The 17365-nt window shown below is 38.4% G+C and overlaps 1 protein-coding gene across 2 annotated transcripts in view; it reads left to right on the top strand.

Moving 5' to 3' along the window:
* The first annotated feature begins 1061 nt into the window (after positions 1 to 1061).
* Positions 1062 to 17365, top strand: part of UNC93A (unc-93 homolog A) — a 36698-nt gene continuing 20394 nt past the window's right edge. Inside the window, exons 1-2 of one of the 2 annotated variants that reach the window (XM_081943751.1) lie at positions 1062 to 1140; positions 16346 to 16479. In XM_081943751.1, the coding sequence (XP_081799877.1) occupies positions 16393 to 16479 (87 nt within the window). In that variant the 5' untranslated portion in view covers positions 1062 to 1140; positions 16346 to 16392. Of the gene's footprint in view, positions 1141 to 16107; positions 16237 to 16345; positions 16480 to 17365 lie in introns of those variants that run through there. The other variant, XM_081943750.1, reaches the window with a different exon arrangement.

The raw sequence follows: 17365 nt of genomic DNA, 5'->3' as shown, positions 1-17365 counted from the left end.
CACCAGAACCGGTCAGAACTGGCTGAATACCACCTCTGGCTTACACCCAAAAATGTTCAGCCTGTTAACCAAGTTAATTTTTTAGTCACAGGTTTGGTGCTTTTTGGGGCACAGGTTTAGTGCTTCTCTAGAAAAGTGCTAGACCTATTCCCATTAGTACTGCTTCCCTTCTTCTGATAATATGAATATATTCTTAGCTCAGCTGCTGTGCAGGTTCTTGGATGCCCTGGCCCAAAATTGTAATGGGAGAAGACAATTTTGAGGCAAAAAGCATCATGCCTGTATTCAGAAGCATAGGAAATAGCTGTAACACTCACCAAAGCATAAATATTCCTTCATTTCTTACAAATTTCACAATTATTGATGTCTCAAAGAACTTATTGGCTACTATCATTTTGCAAAACAAAGGAATTTGGGTTATCTGGTACCTTCCTGGGTGAGGGCTAATGTTATAAGATTTGTTTTATGGAATGCAAGCATTAGTGGGGGGAAATTCATTTGTATCTGCCAAGATGTTCCTCCCTCAAAGCATTCCTCTTTTTAGATAACATGCAGAAAGAGCCAAGGTCAGAAGGATTTTGTCAAAGTGAGTAGCAGCTTCAAGAGAGCCCAGATTCATGTCAGACTGTGAAATAAGATAAACATTTTCTAAATTCTCTCTTTAATTTTTGAAGTGGTTTTCTCGATTAAAATTCCTCCTAAAACATTGATATTTATTCTGCATGGGAAACAATTCTCTAGAAAAAAAGCATATTTGCAACCCATGAAGATAAGGGTGTAAAAAAACGAAGTGCAGAAAGCAATCTCTGAGAATTCTTCAATCACAGCCAGTCGTTCCTATTCCAGTGCCAGGATTGGCGAGTTTTCCCACTCGTTGGTGAGGAAGAACAAAAGAACAATTCATTATGCTTATCTCACATTGGACATGACTAAGCAGGACAGTATTATTTGGGAGTGATTTGGAAGACGCATAATAGAAGCAAAGTAGGGATTGGAATGGGAGCAGGCAGATGTCATGCTGGCACCATTTTGGATGAATTCAAAGAAGGGTAGATAACACTTTAAGTCAGCAATGGGAAGGATCCTCAAGGGAGACTCTACTCAACTCAAATTATGCAAATAGGAGAAAAGAAAAGAAAGGTTTGATTTTTCTCTTTTAAATGGAAGAAATCCTGATTATAGACACAGTGGGCCATTTTTCATTTGGCCTTAGATGTTAGAAAGGTGCTGGTACTCCTATCTGCTGTTTATAGTTACATATGTTTATAAAGAAACAATCTACTGCCGATAGTGATATTTATCTTTGATGTATTTTTTAAAGCATGCAGATCTTATATTAACTTCCTCTGAAAGTTCATAAAACTTGGAAAGAAAAAATATTTTAGGGCAATGCTAACATACCATGAACAATTAAACTATAAACTAACATTTATTTATTTATTTACTTACTTACTTATTGAATTTATTTGCTACCCATCTTGTGACAAACCAAGATCAATAAAGAGAGGGTGAAGGAGTAAATATAGTGACTGACCATGTATTGCATGTCCTTATTCTTAGCTTCAGGGAACTAGAATCACCTTTGCATTAAAACAGCCAGATAACAGAAGGTAACTTTTTAATCTATTCTAACCCAAGTTTCTCAGCTCAAAATTCACTTTAACTAACCTCTGCCTCAGAGGTCGTATTCAGCAGGTTTTGACCAGTTCTGGAGAACCGGTAGCAGAAATTTTGAATAGTTTGGAGAATGATAAATACCACCTCTGACTGGCCCCGCCCCCATCTATTCTCTGCCTCCCGAGTCCCAGCTGATTGGGAGGAAATGGGGATTTTGCAGTAACCTTCCCCTGGAGTGGGAAGGGAATGGAGATTTTACAATATTCTGCCCCTGCCATGCTCACCAAGCCACACCCACAAAGCTATGCCACGCCCACCAAGCCACACTCCCAGAAACAGTAGTAAAAATTTTGAATCCCACCACTACCTTTATTTTCTGGAGCTGACACCAAGGTCATTCTCATCAGGGAATGCTGGACTATAAGGCAAATTCTAGACCAATGTTTCCCAACCTCAGCAACGTTAAGTTGTGTGGACTTCAACTCCCAGAATTTCACACGCAAGATGTTGAAGTCCACACAGCTTGAGAAACAATGCTCTAGACAATGTTCCTCCCTGTTACAGATCTGCCCTTTGGCTGAGGAAAAATAGCAGCTGAAGTCTATACCTGTTCGGTACAGGAAGCTGGAAAGAAAGACATGGGACAATCAAAACAACATCTTCTCTCACACACCCAAAGATTTCAAAAGTGTCAGAAAGTATCCCCCGTGACTCTGGCGGAAAAACTTGAAAGAGCTGAGCAAGCTCTGAAGCAGATTAGGCTGAATATCTTCCTCTCCTCCTCAGTAGCAGCCAGATCTCACTTAGCTTTAGTGTAGGGAAACCAGCCCAGAGGAGTCAGGATTATGATAGTGCAAGGCAGCAATGGTATCTCTGCATCACGCTTTCAAGCATTTGCATTTTTGTGGTTTTACTCTTATGTGCTGTAGCTGGCTGTGTATGGATGTCCCACCCCCACCCACAAACACACATACACATATTCCCTTTTGGCTTGTCATGGGTCAGCCCTTTGTGGCAGCTAGAGGGAAAAACAGCAAAAAGAACATACACTTGGCCAGCAGCCTGAAAACACAGCTGCACAGTTTGTTGTGCTGTTGAAAAGGCAGACCTCTTGTTTGTCTCCATTCGTGTAATTTGTTTGTTTGGTTTTTTTTTTTTTAAAAAAAAAGCTGTTCTAATTGCCAAAGAGCAGAAGAGTGGCCCGGCTGACCACTGCTTTGTAAACTTATGCTTCAATGACACCTGGTGGCTAGCCTTATAGAATTTCCTTTTTTTAAAATAGTAAATGCATTAATTATTATAATTGCAACAGTAAAAACTAATACAAATTTCAAAAAAATGGATAATAAAAAGAAAGTAAAAAGTGCAAAAAAGGAAGAAAAAGGGGGAGAATAGAAAGAAAAATAGAAAAGAAAGGAAAAAATATATAGTAAAGAAAAAAGACATATCGTAAAGAAGTGGCTTCTCAACTTCATCACGAGTATAAGCAATTTTAGTAACTTCTCTTGAAATGCCAAATATGATCTTCCTATATGCCAACTCTCTCATAAACTATTCTCATTTTGGCCTGATATAAGCAAAAGTCTATAGAGGTTATCATAAATAGCAACATATCTCTTTTAACCTTGATCAAATAAAACAGCTTTATATTCCTTATTTTTACTTCTAACATCTTGTTCTTTAGCTCTGCCAAATATTGTCATGGAACTTGATTTATTTATTTTTCTTTTCGCCTTTCATACATTTTTTTAAAAATTAACAAAACTCATTTGTTGAATCCAATATAGGAAGGCTATCCAGGTCACTCTTTCAGTGTATTGTTTATATCCCCCTTTTAATTGTTAAAATATAAGCCAGTTTCTTTTATATGTCCAGTGTAACATGTTTTTGCATGTCATAGAAAATCACTTTCAAATCAGTCTCACCCTTGTTAGGTAGACTGTGCTCCTCTTCCATAGCATCTTTTAGATGCAGTCTATCTATAGAACAGACACTCTTAAAATTAACTTTTCATTCCGTCGTTCAGTATATCCTACAGTAAAATATTTTGTTATATTCTGTAATTATAAATTGAGATTAAATGTCCTTCTCCTTGAACTGTAATCTTTACAGTCTCCCTTTAATTTGCTATAGTGCCTAAGTTTTAAAATCGTATCTTATGTTTCAAAACAAAAGCATTTCCCACAGGAAGGATTCTTCATAATTAATTCCGAAATCTTATTTCAAATTTATCTGGACCCTTAGTCCATTTGTAATATTCTAAAATCAAATGCTTTGGATGTTTACTACATACACACAAATGAAAATATATGAACTTAATGTCCTTTCAAAGGTACCAAATACAGTTTGAGCAAGACAGCTCTTGACAGATATCTCCCAGAGCTCTAAACCAATTCCCTCCCAGCCCGAACTCTAATAAGGAGCAGCAATCTGGAGCACTTGTGGGTAATCTCAAGTCATCTCCTTGCCCTATTCATTAGCTCCTCATTTTGCCATTAGATTTTTGTTCAACCTAAGCAACGGAGACTGAGTATTAAATCCCATATCTTTAAAGCCATTACTTTTGCTTGGATAAAGTATTGTTTCAGAATTTCTGGGACTAAATTATATTTCTAACATCAGGATCTCTACTGGATAGGCTTTATTTGATTAGATTGCTGATGAGGTATCTTGCTACCATGGATATTTTTCACAATGAACCTACATTGATCATATTTAATTCTGTCTATATTAAGGTGACCAACTTTTTTACAATGAAAAGGAGGACAAAACACGTTCTATTGTCCAAAATGGCATATTTAGCAGTACTATGACAGATATTGCACAATGAAAAATTGAAATTTATTGGAAAAGGAATATATCAAGTTGTTTTCCAAAATAAGGGAGCAGCAAAACCAACTCATTTATACATCCAGTACAGGTTGTCCTTTGCCTGAACTTGTACAAAAGCTCACAGGTGCTTGGCTTAGAGAATAGGTGGAACAGATTCTAAGAATTATTACTGAGACATAAATCATGATAAAATCTGAGGAAATTGTTCTGATTAGTTGTGTTTAGAAATGGCAATAGCATTTAGACTTAGATACTGCTTCACAGTGCTTTACAGCCCTCTGTAAGCAGTTTTCAGAGTAAGCATATTGTGCCGAACAATCTGGGTCCTCATTTTACTGACCTCAGAAGGATGCAAAGCTGAGTCAACCTGATCCCATCAGGATTGAACTGCTGGCAGTTGGAAAAATTAATCTGCAATACTGCATTCTAACCACTGTGCCATCCATTACTGCAATGTTGTTACTGTTCAAAATGTGGCATGGGTGATGCTTATTCTAACAATTTGCAAAGCACTAAACAACAGGAGGTTATACAATTGTGGTATGATATAGTACAGTAATAGTTATGGACCCAATGGTTGCATAAAGAGGTTTCAGAATAGAATGGCTTCTGCCATGTGTAGCATTCTTGTATGCCCAACATATCCATGTTACAATCCACCACACTTCATTTGTTCCATTTAATGGCTGAAAATTCAATGGTTGCAAATATTCATGTTGCCTGCTACCCCAGGAACCACAAACTCTATGCTTTAAAGCCATTCAGAATTTATACACAGTAGCTTGTCCTGCCAGTTTCAGTGGAGGTGTGGCTTTCTCCCTTGTGGTTCCTTATTAGGATAATATTTTGTGTTGAACTGTTTGTTTGATGTTAATCATTGTTTATCAGGGTGTTGACTAATGAAGAAGATATAAGATTATTTCATCAAGTGAGATTATTTCATCTAGTCTTCTGACTGGCTTTCATGGATGTGCTTTGCTTGCCCTCTGCTTGTCCTACCTAGTGGCTGTTACAGTCCTTACATTGTATGTTTTATGGCAGATGACTCCTGTTTTTTCTTCTTGGGCTACTGGGTCTGTTGGTTTGCTGAGATGTTTTGGAGGGCTTAAATTGGCTTGTGTGCTACGTGATACTATAGCATACACTCTCTGGGTTTTTTCTGAAATGTTTTGGATTATGGCAGTGTTATGCTTTTCATTGCTTGTGTTGGTTGTGCTATAGTCAGTTAAATGGTCAGGCACTTTTTGATAAAGTTGCATGGGTATGTATTTCGTTGGAAGACGTGTAAGTGATCTCGTTCATTTTTCTGGTATTACAAGTTGCTGCAGTGCATTTGTGCTTGTCTGGGTAATGTTTCCACATAGTTCTTTTTGTGGGAGGTTGGATTGTTACTGAGCACTGGTTAGTATGGGTTGTTTTTTTCAATATACTTGTGATTCTTATTTGCCATTGTTTCCTCTACTGGTGAGGATATCCAGAAATGTTGTTTTCTTCCTACCTTGTCAATCTTATTCCTTTGAAGATATTGTTGATTGTCTTCTGTTGATCCTTTGTTATTAAGACAGAAGTGTAATTTACATACCAGATCCATATGTTTGGTTTCATGTGTAGGAGTACTATAGTTTCTAAACACTGCATTAGGATGTCTCCTATGCATCCTGAGAGTTCCCATGGGTGTGCCTCTGATTTATTGGTATATTTGTCCATCAAACTGGATGTGAGGCAGAGGCTGATGTGGTTTATTATCCTGGGTATTTCAATTTTAGCATATTTGTCTAAGTCATGTTATGTAGTACTGATGCAATGGATTATTTTGCTAATTCTCAAACTATAGACATGAAGAGTGCTGTGACATCAACTGAAACTATAATTTCATCTTCCTCTATTTTTAGGGCTTTGATTTTCTGGAATCACTGTGGTGGGGTGTTGGTGTAATATTTACTCTCCTTGATGATGTGTCAAAGCTTTTTTCTGTGAGTTCTTTGATTATATGGTAAATTAGGGTCTCTCAGAATGGTACAATTGGACAAAGAGGTACGTTGGACTTGTGTATTTCTGGGTATCCATAGAAATGTGGGAGAATGGATCCACTGCTTTTCATTCTCCAGAGTTCTTCTCTTGTAATTTAACCTTCCTTGGGTGGACTATTGAGGGACGTTTTGATCTGAACTGCTTTGTGTTAAATGTGTATTCTTTCTTGTCCACATACACTTCAGCACAAGTTGGTTTTTTTAAGGAATCATTCTGAATTTAATGCTTGTATGCATTAATATGTCCATGCATTCTGCTTAAGAAAAACGCTGCATTTATTTTTATAAAAAAAGATTGCTCCCAATGGCAGCCATTTTAAGATATGGCATAATTAACTGCACCTTTAAAGTACAATTTCTGTGTTGCTTTTTTCAAATAAATTGGAGGGGGGGAGGAGATAACTCTTTAGGAAAAGCAATTATTATTAACATCTTTATTACCCAGGGCAAGCTAGGAAATATATATATAGTACCTCTTTATAAGGTAGGAAACCTTTTAGCAATGCTATGCTCAACATCTTGTTCAAATGAACAGTATTGTGAACCTAGTGAAAATTTGAGAAAAGATGCTGGTTAGGAGAGTAATCACTACCTCCTTCTTCCTGGATAGGGCCGCCCTTGAACTCTGCCTTCCTAACCTTCTCATCTGGGCACAACATAGCCTCTCAGTTTCTGGTCCTCTCATGCTAGCAGTATACACTGAAGAAAATTGTGCAAATATGCACAGGCTTAAAATTGGGGCCTTGGATAAAACCTGGATTGGCTTCCCCTCCTCTTAATGAATGAATGAGAACAATCAACCAATGGAACAGCTTGCCTTCAGAAATTGTGGGGGCTTCATCACTTGAGACTTTCAAGAAGAGATTGGACTGCCATTTGTCAGAAATGGTGTAGGGTCTCCTGCATGAGCAGGGGGTTGGGCTAGATGACCTATAGGATCCCTTCAAACTCTGTTAATCTGTTAAACCCTGTTAAATGCCAAATGAAACAAGACTAGGACTCTACAGTAGATTCCTTTTCTATATATACAAGAATATGTATACAAGAAGAAGGCTCCTGTTTCACTGAAAGTATTCATACATTGTGGTAAGTCATGGCTTGTTTTAATCCTAGCTTCCTGAGTAAATCACTTGGTTAGGTCTACCCATGCACTGCAATTGAAGATCTCCTATAGTATGTTAAACAATAAAAATTTTATATGCCTTGTGGCTGGGTTCACTCAACACATTAGACCCAAATCAATCATATGATTTTTAGGAATGCCATGTGAATGTGTCATTTACCCATGTGGCTTTGCATGCACACATTGCCATGCCCTAAATAATGGCCAAGAAACCAAAGTTGTAAGACTCACAAAAATAAAATAAGTCCAATTCATAGCAAGGATGTGTGGATTGGGGAGGGGGTGGCAAAACCTTTACAGCCATTTGTGGAGTAATTGACACAGTGTGGCTTGCAGGGCCATTTTTCTGCTCAAACCTGCTGAGTCAGTTGGGGAGGAGAAGCAAGTAACCTTGCTGATGTATTCCCTTCTTCCGGGAACCAGGTAATTTGGGCTGTCACTTCTGTATGCTTGGATTCACAAATCATTGTATGAAATTAACATGAGGATGGGGAAAAAGGGAGGTGGCATTGCAACACACTTTTCATTCTTGCTTAAAGGCGTGTTTCAGAAAGAGTGAGCATGGTGTGTCCAGTCAAGAGAGACTAACACGTAATGAAAGTTCTCTGTTTCGATTGGGAAACTGATGTTCAAATAGAATAAGGAGACAGACTTAAATAGCATAGGACTGCCAGCCTCAGAAGAAGTTGCCTTGAAATAGCAGCTCAGATATCCAACACCGCTCTTGGACAATTGCCATCAGTCAGAAATGGTGTAGGGTCTCCTGCATGAGCAGGGGGTTGGGCTAGATGACCTATAGGATCCCTTCAAACTCTGTTAATCTGTTAAACCCTGTTAAATGCCAAATGAAACAAGACTAGGACTCTACGGTAGATTCCTTTTCTATATATACAAGAATATGTATACAAGAAGAAGGCTCCTGTTTCACTGAAAGTATTCATACATTGTGGTAAGTCATGGCTTGTTTTAATCCTAGCTTTCTGAGTAAATCACTTGGTTAGGTCTACCCATGCACTGCAATTGAAGATCTCCTATAGTATGTTAAACAATAAAAATTTTATATGCCTTGTGGCTGGGTTCACTCAACACATTAGACCCAAATCAATCATATGATTTTTAGGAATGCCATGTGAATGTGGCATTCATTTACCCATGTGGCTTTGCTTGCACACATTGCCATGCCCTAAATAATGGCTAAGAAACCAAAGTTGTAAGACTCACAAAAATAAAATAAGTCCAATTCATAGCAAGGATGTGTGGATTGGGGAGGGGGTGGCAAAACCTTTACAGCCATTTGTGGAGTAATTGACACAGTGTGGCTTGCAGGGCCATTTTTCTGCTCAAACCTGCTGAGTCAGTTGGGGAGGAGAAGCAAGTAACCTTGCTGATGTATTCCCTTCTTCCGGGAACCAGGTAATTTGGGCTGTCACTTCTGTATGCTTGGATTCACAAATCATTGTATGAAATTAACATGAGGATGGTGAAAAAGGGAGGTGGCATTGCAACACACTTTTCATTCTTGCTTAAAGGCGTGTTTCAGAAAGAGTGAGCATGGTGTGTCCAGTCAAGAGAGACTAACACGTAATGAAAGTTCTCTGTTTCGATTGGGAAACTGGTGTTCAAATAGAATAAGGAGACAGACTTAAATAGCATAGGACTGCCAGCCTCAGAAGAAGTTGCCTTGAAATAGCAGCTCAGATATCCAACACTGCTCTTGGACAATTGCCATCAGTCCTGCAGTGGGTGGGATGGAGACATGATTGTAAAGGTAACCTGACTGAATAAGTTAGAAGATGAGACTGCCTATGTGCAGTGTTGATGAGGAGCAAGTGTAGGAGGATTCAGCAATAGAAATAGTTTTAGCAGCTTATGTCTCCAGTGACTTTCCTTTAATGTGATTGGTCAGTGCTCTAGGAATGCCTATGGGTGTCTATTATTGCCATCAAAATCATCTTGCACTTGCTCCAATGTTTTCTCCTTAATTGATTCTCTTGGAAATAACCAATACAGAAAAAGCCTCCTATTAAAATCCACAGCTACAGTAGGAGAGCTTTAAAATGGTGTTGCAGTGGTTAGCTAACTCTGGCTAACTCTGTCAACTGCCAGCAGTTCGATCCTGACGGGATCAAGGTTGACTCAGCCTTCCAGCCTTCCAGATTGGTAAAATGAGGACCCAGATTGTTGGGAGCAATATGCTGACTCTGTAAACTGCTTAGAGATGGCTGTAGAGCAGTGTGAAGCGGCATATAAGTCTAAATGCTATTGCTATTAAAAGAAAACTTATCAAGAAGCACTTAAAACTTCCCCTCACCACTCCTAACCAAAATATTTTGCAGTGCACTAAAATTATCAATAATAATAAATTATCAATAATAATAATAATAATAATAATAATGATGATGATGATGATGATGATGATGATGATGATGATAGTTGGGTGGGGCCCGACTAGTAATTAATGCCAAATCCAGCGAAACAACTGGCCGCTGTGATACAATTCTGTTGATGCAATAATAATAATAATAATAATAATAATAATAATAATAATAATAATAATAATAATAATAATATTTTTGTGCAAAATATATTTCTTTAGCAATATTTGTATATTATTCTGCTATCAGAACCTGTCACTTTCTGACCATCTTTAATCTGGCCAGGAAGAATACTATTCGGTGTAAGAAGCTATTGTTATTATTTATGGAGCAAAATGAGAGAGGGCAGAAGGGGAGAGAAAAGTGCTTTTAATTGGCGATAATGGCTAGTGTTATATCACATGCTGGCATCCTTACACATAAACATGTGATGTATCATTGCCTTATGAATGATATTTCCATTTAAAAGGAAGGAGAAAGAGAAAGAGAGAGAAAAGTAGATCACATATATGTGTTCAAAGATATAAACTGCATATTCTTCTCTCTCTCTCTCTCTCTCTCTCTCTCTCTCTCTCTCTCTCTCTCTCTCTCTCTCTCTCTCTCTCTCTCTCTCTCTCTCTCTCTCTCTCTCTCTCTCTCTCTCTCTCTCTCTCTCTCTCTCTCTCTCTCTCTCTCTCTCTCTCTCACCCTGATTAGGTACCATCAAACTAAAATGTTTCAGAAAAACTGCTAGGACTCAACATCTCATGTGGAGAATAAAGCTGTGGGGAGACAGTATTTTTTGGAGATGATGAAACTAAACTGGAGAATGACAAGGAAGTATTTTTCAAGGTACTATAAGAACATGACCAGATAGCTGATTTATCAGGTTTCTTTTAACTCTTATCTCCAGAGCTGTTTGCATAGGTTGACATTTTAAGGCTGCTTCTGGTCAGTTTCACAGCTATCATGGAGGTCTTATCAAGGAGTCTGAGATAACAAAATTTTGGAGTCCAGAGGCCCTGGCCAAACACTTGTGGGTGTCTATTTATTAGACACCTACTCAAACACACTTTTGAAAACTTGGTAAATATGAAACATATTAGCTCATAATGTACATTAAATACCATAGACGAAGGTGGTATATATACCACTTCAATAATAATCAAGGAAAATGTTAAGAGTGGAATAATGTCAATTACTTTTTGATGCAGATATAAGATAATTGTGACTATTTAAAGAAAATAATTATAGCATTTAGCTTTTTGGGGTTGCATTGTTGTACAATATACACTCACATGTAAGCCCATTGGCGGATAAGCTGACTCTCACATTTATATCCAAAATACTATGAAAAATGGGCCACCTACAAATAAGCTGACCTTTGTAATTTCATATGTTTACATTTTCACAATTGATATATCCACAGGTAGCACATTTCCCATGGCATACAGCACCTGTGCGACCCTCCACTGAGCAGCTGGAGCATCGCAGTGGTTCACGGAGGCGTAGCTGGACAGTATGATGCATGTGCGCGCTGCACACGTCCATGTGGACAATGCCGGGCCCGTTCCAACTGTACCAGTTGGAACGGGATCCAGAAACCACCACTGAGTCAACCATATGAGAGATTATTAATGGGAGATTAATGAGATGAATTAATTAATTATTAAAATAGTAATCTATTAATACCATGGATTACTACAGTAATACAAGACCTCCTTTTCCAGGAGGGTGCCTCCTTCATTCAATCAATCATATCTAGCAGGGATTGAGAAAGATGCTTTCTTTTGAACAGATGAGCTATTCATGGGCCAGATAAATCAAGATATGATTGGGTAGGTGGCAACTTTCAGTTTCAGTTTGACAACCAGAGAACTGAACTGACTGAATCTGCAAAAAATGGAATTGGCTGTCGGTCTCCCAGACTATAATCTGACACTAGCTATTGAATGACACCATCGTTCTCTCTTTTTGCATGGTACAAATGCTACATATGTATGGTGACAAGTCTGTTGAAGGTTGTGTGAATAAGACATGTAAAGGACAGGTTGCATGAGTCAATGTTTTGATCTCTTTCTGACCTCTGGAATTGTCTGAAATGCAGCCTTCCCACTTTCCCCTGTGGAAAAGTCCTCACATCCTTTTGATTTGTCAAGATATGCAATTATCTAAATAGAGCTGGCATGAATCATTGTGGCCCAGCTCTGGATAAAATGTTCCATATTAAATGTTGGTTTATAGTTATCGTATTTATTCGAGTATAACGCGCACACGTGTATAACGCGCACCCCTAATTTTCGATTAAAAATCGGTATAAAATTTTGTTTCACACCAAGCATTGTAATTGACAAAAAAACGTTGTTGAACACGTGCGGCCATGACTATTGCCGCCGCTGCTGCCACCGTTCACAGGACCCGCCTCTCACCCTCTTCCTCCTGCCGACTGGAGGAAGAGGGTGAGAGGCGGGTCCTGTGAACGGCGGCAACAGCGGTGGCAATAGTCGCAACTCGGCGGCGGGCCGCCCCGGCTGGGAGACAAAGGAGGGGAAAGGCAGCAGGCAGCTGAGTTGCGACTATTGAGCATGGCGCGGCGCCGCCTGAGGCCGGGATCGAGGCTGCAGTCCGGAAATTTACAATTTACAATTTGCCTGCGCCCTCAATGGACCGGCCGCCACTGCCACCCCACCCCAGCCCTCGTTTATAACGCGCACCCAAACTTTGATTTCTTTTTTTGGTAGAAAATTTTGCGCGTTATACTCGAATAAATACGGTAGTTGTTTGATAGGATGAAAGTGGAAAGAGGGAGGGGAGAGAGAGAGATTAGCTATCCAAGGTGAGAAGATGGTTTTGACTCCAGTTTCAATTTCTCCTTTTTCCACATGAGCTCCAGGGACGTGAGTTGTCCTGGAATGCCAGTCTTTTCTCGAGGTGGTTGAGAAATTTGGAAATGATCCCCTTTCTTATCACATGGGCCTCTGCCTTAGATCAAAAACAATGCCAACTGCGGGGCTTGGTTTGGATGGCTCCCAAATGCTTCTGAGTTAGATCTTTAGGGGAAATGTCACAAGGGGTCAAAAGGACAAGAAATGATCCTTCTGTGACTAAAATAGAGATGATCGGCTCTGGAAGAATGGAACTGGGAGCCTTTTTACAGAAGGATTCTGCCCGGGTTAAATTCCATCTCTAAATGCAACATCTGATGTTTTCCAGTGCCTTTATATTTAAAAATAAATAAACATAGCATCTGAATTGAGCTTTCAGTTTCCTTTTCTGTGGTGTGGTGCAGGAGTATGAATGTGCAAGAGAAAATGTTCATACTTTTCAATGTTACCTGAGATACTAAGCCTGCAGTTCCTACAAAAAGCATGAGGGGGGAAAAGTAGGAAGCAGATGTGGTGGTGTGAAGACCCTCCAGAGGAAAAAAAGTGAGAAGCAGATGGTTTTTCCTTCAGAAGCCATTATTCACCTCCTGACAGGAGTTAGAAAGGAAGAGATATTAAAAGAGGAAATCTTAAAGAGAAGAATTGTTAAAGCAGAGGATGTTAAGTATCATTGTGACTATGTTATTGCACTATTACTATTATGGTGATGAATGTTATAACAAGAATGAATACTATGTCTGATGAAACGTTACTGTACCCAGACCAAGTGAAAATTGGATTGAATATAAATAAAATCAATAAGACATTGAAAAAAAGAAGAAGCCATCATTCATTTCCTGATATCACAGAGTCAGATACATTTTTTTTTTGCATTGGTACACCGCTCTGTTTTACAGGTGGTCCTCGACTTCCAGTTACAACTGAGCCAAACATTTCTGTCAGTAAGCAAAGCAGCTCTTAAATGAGTCATGCCCCATTTTTACGAACTTTTTTACCACAGTGGTTCAGCAAATCACTGCAGTTGTTAAGTGAATCATTCGGCTGTTAAGCAAGTCTGGCTTCTCCCACTGACTTTGCTTGTCAGAAGATGGTTGGAAAGATGGCAAATCATGTGACCCTGGACAGTACAACCTTCATAAATGCATGCCAGTTGCCAAGCACCAAGATTTGATCATATGACCATGGGGATGCTGCAGTGGTTTGAGAACCAGTCCCAAATTATGTTTTTCCAGTGCTGTTGTAACTTTGAATGGTCACTAAATGAATGGTTATAAATTGAGGACTACCTGTATTTAATTATTTATTATTTGTTTAGCATTTATATACCCACCCATCTCAACATAAAGTGACTCTGGGTGATCCCTCTTTTCATGGACTCATTTTATAACTCCTCACTATGTAAAATATCTGGGAAATTCTGGCCTCTTTTATGTACAGCTGTTACTATCAGAGCAATATGATACAGTTTCCTTGTATGTTTCCTTAAATTCAGCTATTCTGTCTGTAAAATCAGACAGAGTTTGGCAGCCCATTGAAGATATCACCATTTGTTCTAATATAACATTATGTCCTGTTTTGTTTTAGTTTATTTTAATGTTTTAATTTTTAAGTCTTGTCTAATAATCATAATAAAAGATTGACTGATTCTGGGTAGCTTATACAATAAAAAAACTATCACAAAAAGCCTAAATGTTAAAGACTACAATTAAAATACATTGTTAACAACATAATATTGAGCAAATCATATACTCAATATTGTATAATATTACTAATCAATGATATGCTTATATTCACAATGCAATATTTTGCAAATGCTGCTAACATATCAGACTGAGTTCATACATTATATTAAGTCATGGTGCAGATGATTTATTTTTTCCTTGGTACAAAGAATAGAATTATTTATTGGCCAAGTGTGACTGGACACACAATGAATTTGTCTTTGGTGCATATGCTCTCAGTGTACATACAAGAAAAAATACAGAAGAATGCAGCCACTATGATTGTAAACCATGATGGTTTAGCATGCTATGCAAACTCAAACAAACTGCTGAGTGCAGTGGAGGAGTTTGATCATGGTATTGAGGAAAAGTTTCATAAACTTTCCCATATAAGGCAATTAAGGTGAATGAAAGCCATCCTTTAGGGTGGCTGATAATATTGAACTGTTATGCGTGTTAAAGTTGTATGACCATCTAAACAGAAATGTAAAGAAGCCCATTAGTAAGCAAACTGAAATAAGTTTAGAAAAAAGGAAACTTGAGCGTCAAGGAAAAATGGAGCTCTTTCTTTTTCCTTTTTAAAGTTACATAAAGGTGTTCCTTGGTTTGCTAGAAGTGTCCATTCTATAGCAAATTATTGTGGCAAGCCTGCATTGCTATAGTGAGGAAGGTATTCAGGGGGGGCATTCTTTAAATTCCCTGCATGTATAAGAGCTGAGACAGAAATGCAAAGGCTGTCTGGGCTCTTTTGGAGTCAGCTTAATCTTAGGTGCCCTGACAGAAAAAACTAAAAGGGAGTCAAGGCTGACATACCACAGGCCCTTGAGGTACACTCAGAGCTTGGTACAATTAAAAAAAAACAACTTTTTAGCCTTGACAAATTCTTACAGTAAAGAGGCAGCACATTCCTTTGGAAAGATTCACTCACAAGAAGTTGGAAAATTCAGCCCCTGCAAGGCATGCTGGGGCAACAAAAAAATATAACCAAATTTATATAAACAATTGTTTGCAAACCATGATTCATAAATTATCTTCTATTCCTGGAGGCAGAAAGACCTCTGTCTTGAATTTTTCATACTTGCCTAGACTTTTCTTATGGTTTGGGATGATTTTATTGTTTGTTTGTTATTAAATTTATGTGTCCTTGGTGCTGTTTTGTATCTGTACTCTGCTCCTTGATTTCTTCATTTCTACTCTACAGTACATCTGTTGAACTCTCAGCTTCTTGTTCTAGGCAGATCGGTTTAATTTGGCTTGTTTCACATAAATTCTCTTTTTTAAGTGTGTACAGCACAAGAATATCACAGAGATATCTAATATCTTGGAGTCTAATTACCCATATCCTGGCTGGATGTGATGGGAATTGGACTCCAACATATCTGGAAGAAAGTAGTTTGAGGGACAGTATTTGGGGGGATAGTAAGTGCTGCAGCTTTCCAAGTGACCTTTCCAATGGAATGCTAAGCTAAAACTGTATCCCACCCACCTGTTTCTTAAAATATATTTCTTCTTCAGTGTGAGTGGGCAAGGAAGGGGGATCTGTTTCAAAAAAAGCAATCTGGAAAGCTTCTTGTGGCTAGAAATGATTTGCAAAATTGGGTGTAAGGGAATACATCGTGCGAATGTTGTACGCCTTGGGGGGAACCCAATCAATACTTCAAATCAAGTTAATTGGTACTATTTCTTACCATTGCTACCAGACCTGTAGCATTTTCAAAGCTGAAGAGTGCAACACTTGTGGGCAGGTATTCATGTAGCTAACATGACTCCCTTTGTGTTAAAGGTGAAGGAAAGCCAGATTTCTCCACTGGTAACTTCTATGACTCAGCTATGGATTCATATCTGAAAAACATCCTTGTGATGTCATTTGGATTCACATTTCTTTTTACTGCTTATGGAGGACTCCAAAATCTTCAGGTAGGTGAAGTTTATTTGGATCTATGAGATCCTGTTGTGCATTATTCATTCCGGTATATACAGATATTGAATTGTACACTCACTCTCCCTCCCTCATTTGCTTTTCACATTTCTCTGCTTTCATTTTTTTCTGATCATGTACATTTATATGTACACATGCATGCATGAATGCGTGATGTATATTCATATATTATATTAAACACATATTGCATAGTGTATTTAATGTACTATGGTAGATGCTTTATTTATTTTATTGTATCTTTTAATTGCTATTAAAACTATTCTCTGTAATGTTCATATTCTTTATGCTGCCTTAAGAAAGTCTGATTTTCTTTGTTTTCAAATGGATGAGGTGAGATTGCATAATGGAGGAAAGTTTTAACCCCCAAATTGAAATAAATCATAAGTGCCTCAAGATAAGGGCAGTGATCCTGGTGATGTGACCAAATATGTTTTGTTGTATGAGGGCAGAAAATCCTCATCATCTCTCTCCTTTCAACAGTATTCACTCCCAACTGCCTGCTATCCCTCCATGACTACATGAACTGTCAATCATCCCAGCAGACCAGACAGGAAACATGATCAGATGTGCTAATACGTCCTTAGTGTAAGATTACTTTCCAAGATTCAAATCCTTGCAATTATGAAAGTACAAAACTCCTGCCATCTCCTTTACAGCCTCTGAAAGAAACTACAACGAAGTCACTCTTTCTGTCCGTTATGCAGCTGTGGGCCATGCACCCTCTTAACTGTTTGCTCCATCTGCAAAATGTACCACCTAATGTTCTTAGGCTGAAGTAGCTTTGGATAATCATTAGCCCTTTAATTGGTCATTGGTGGCAAATGATGGCTTGGTGAATCTGGTTCTTTTCTAAAGCAAGAGACA

Source organism: Natrix helvetica, assembly GCF_964273705.1.
Source record: "Natrix helvetica genome assembly, chromosome: 2".
NCBI classification, from domain to species: Eukaryota; Metazoa; Chordata; class Lepidosauria; order Squamata; family Natricidae; genus Natrix; species Natrix helvetica.
Note: the sequence above shows the minus strand (reverse complement) of the source record. Positions and strands in the feature narration are given on the sequence as shown.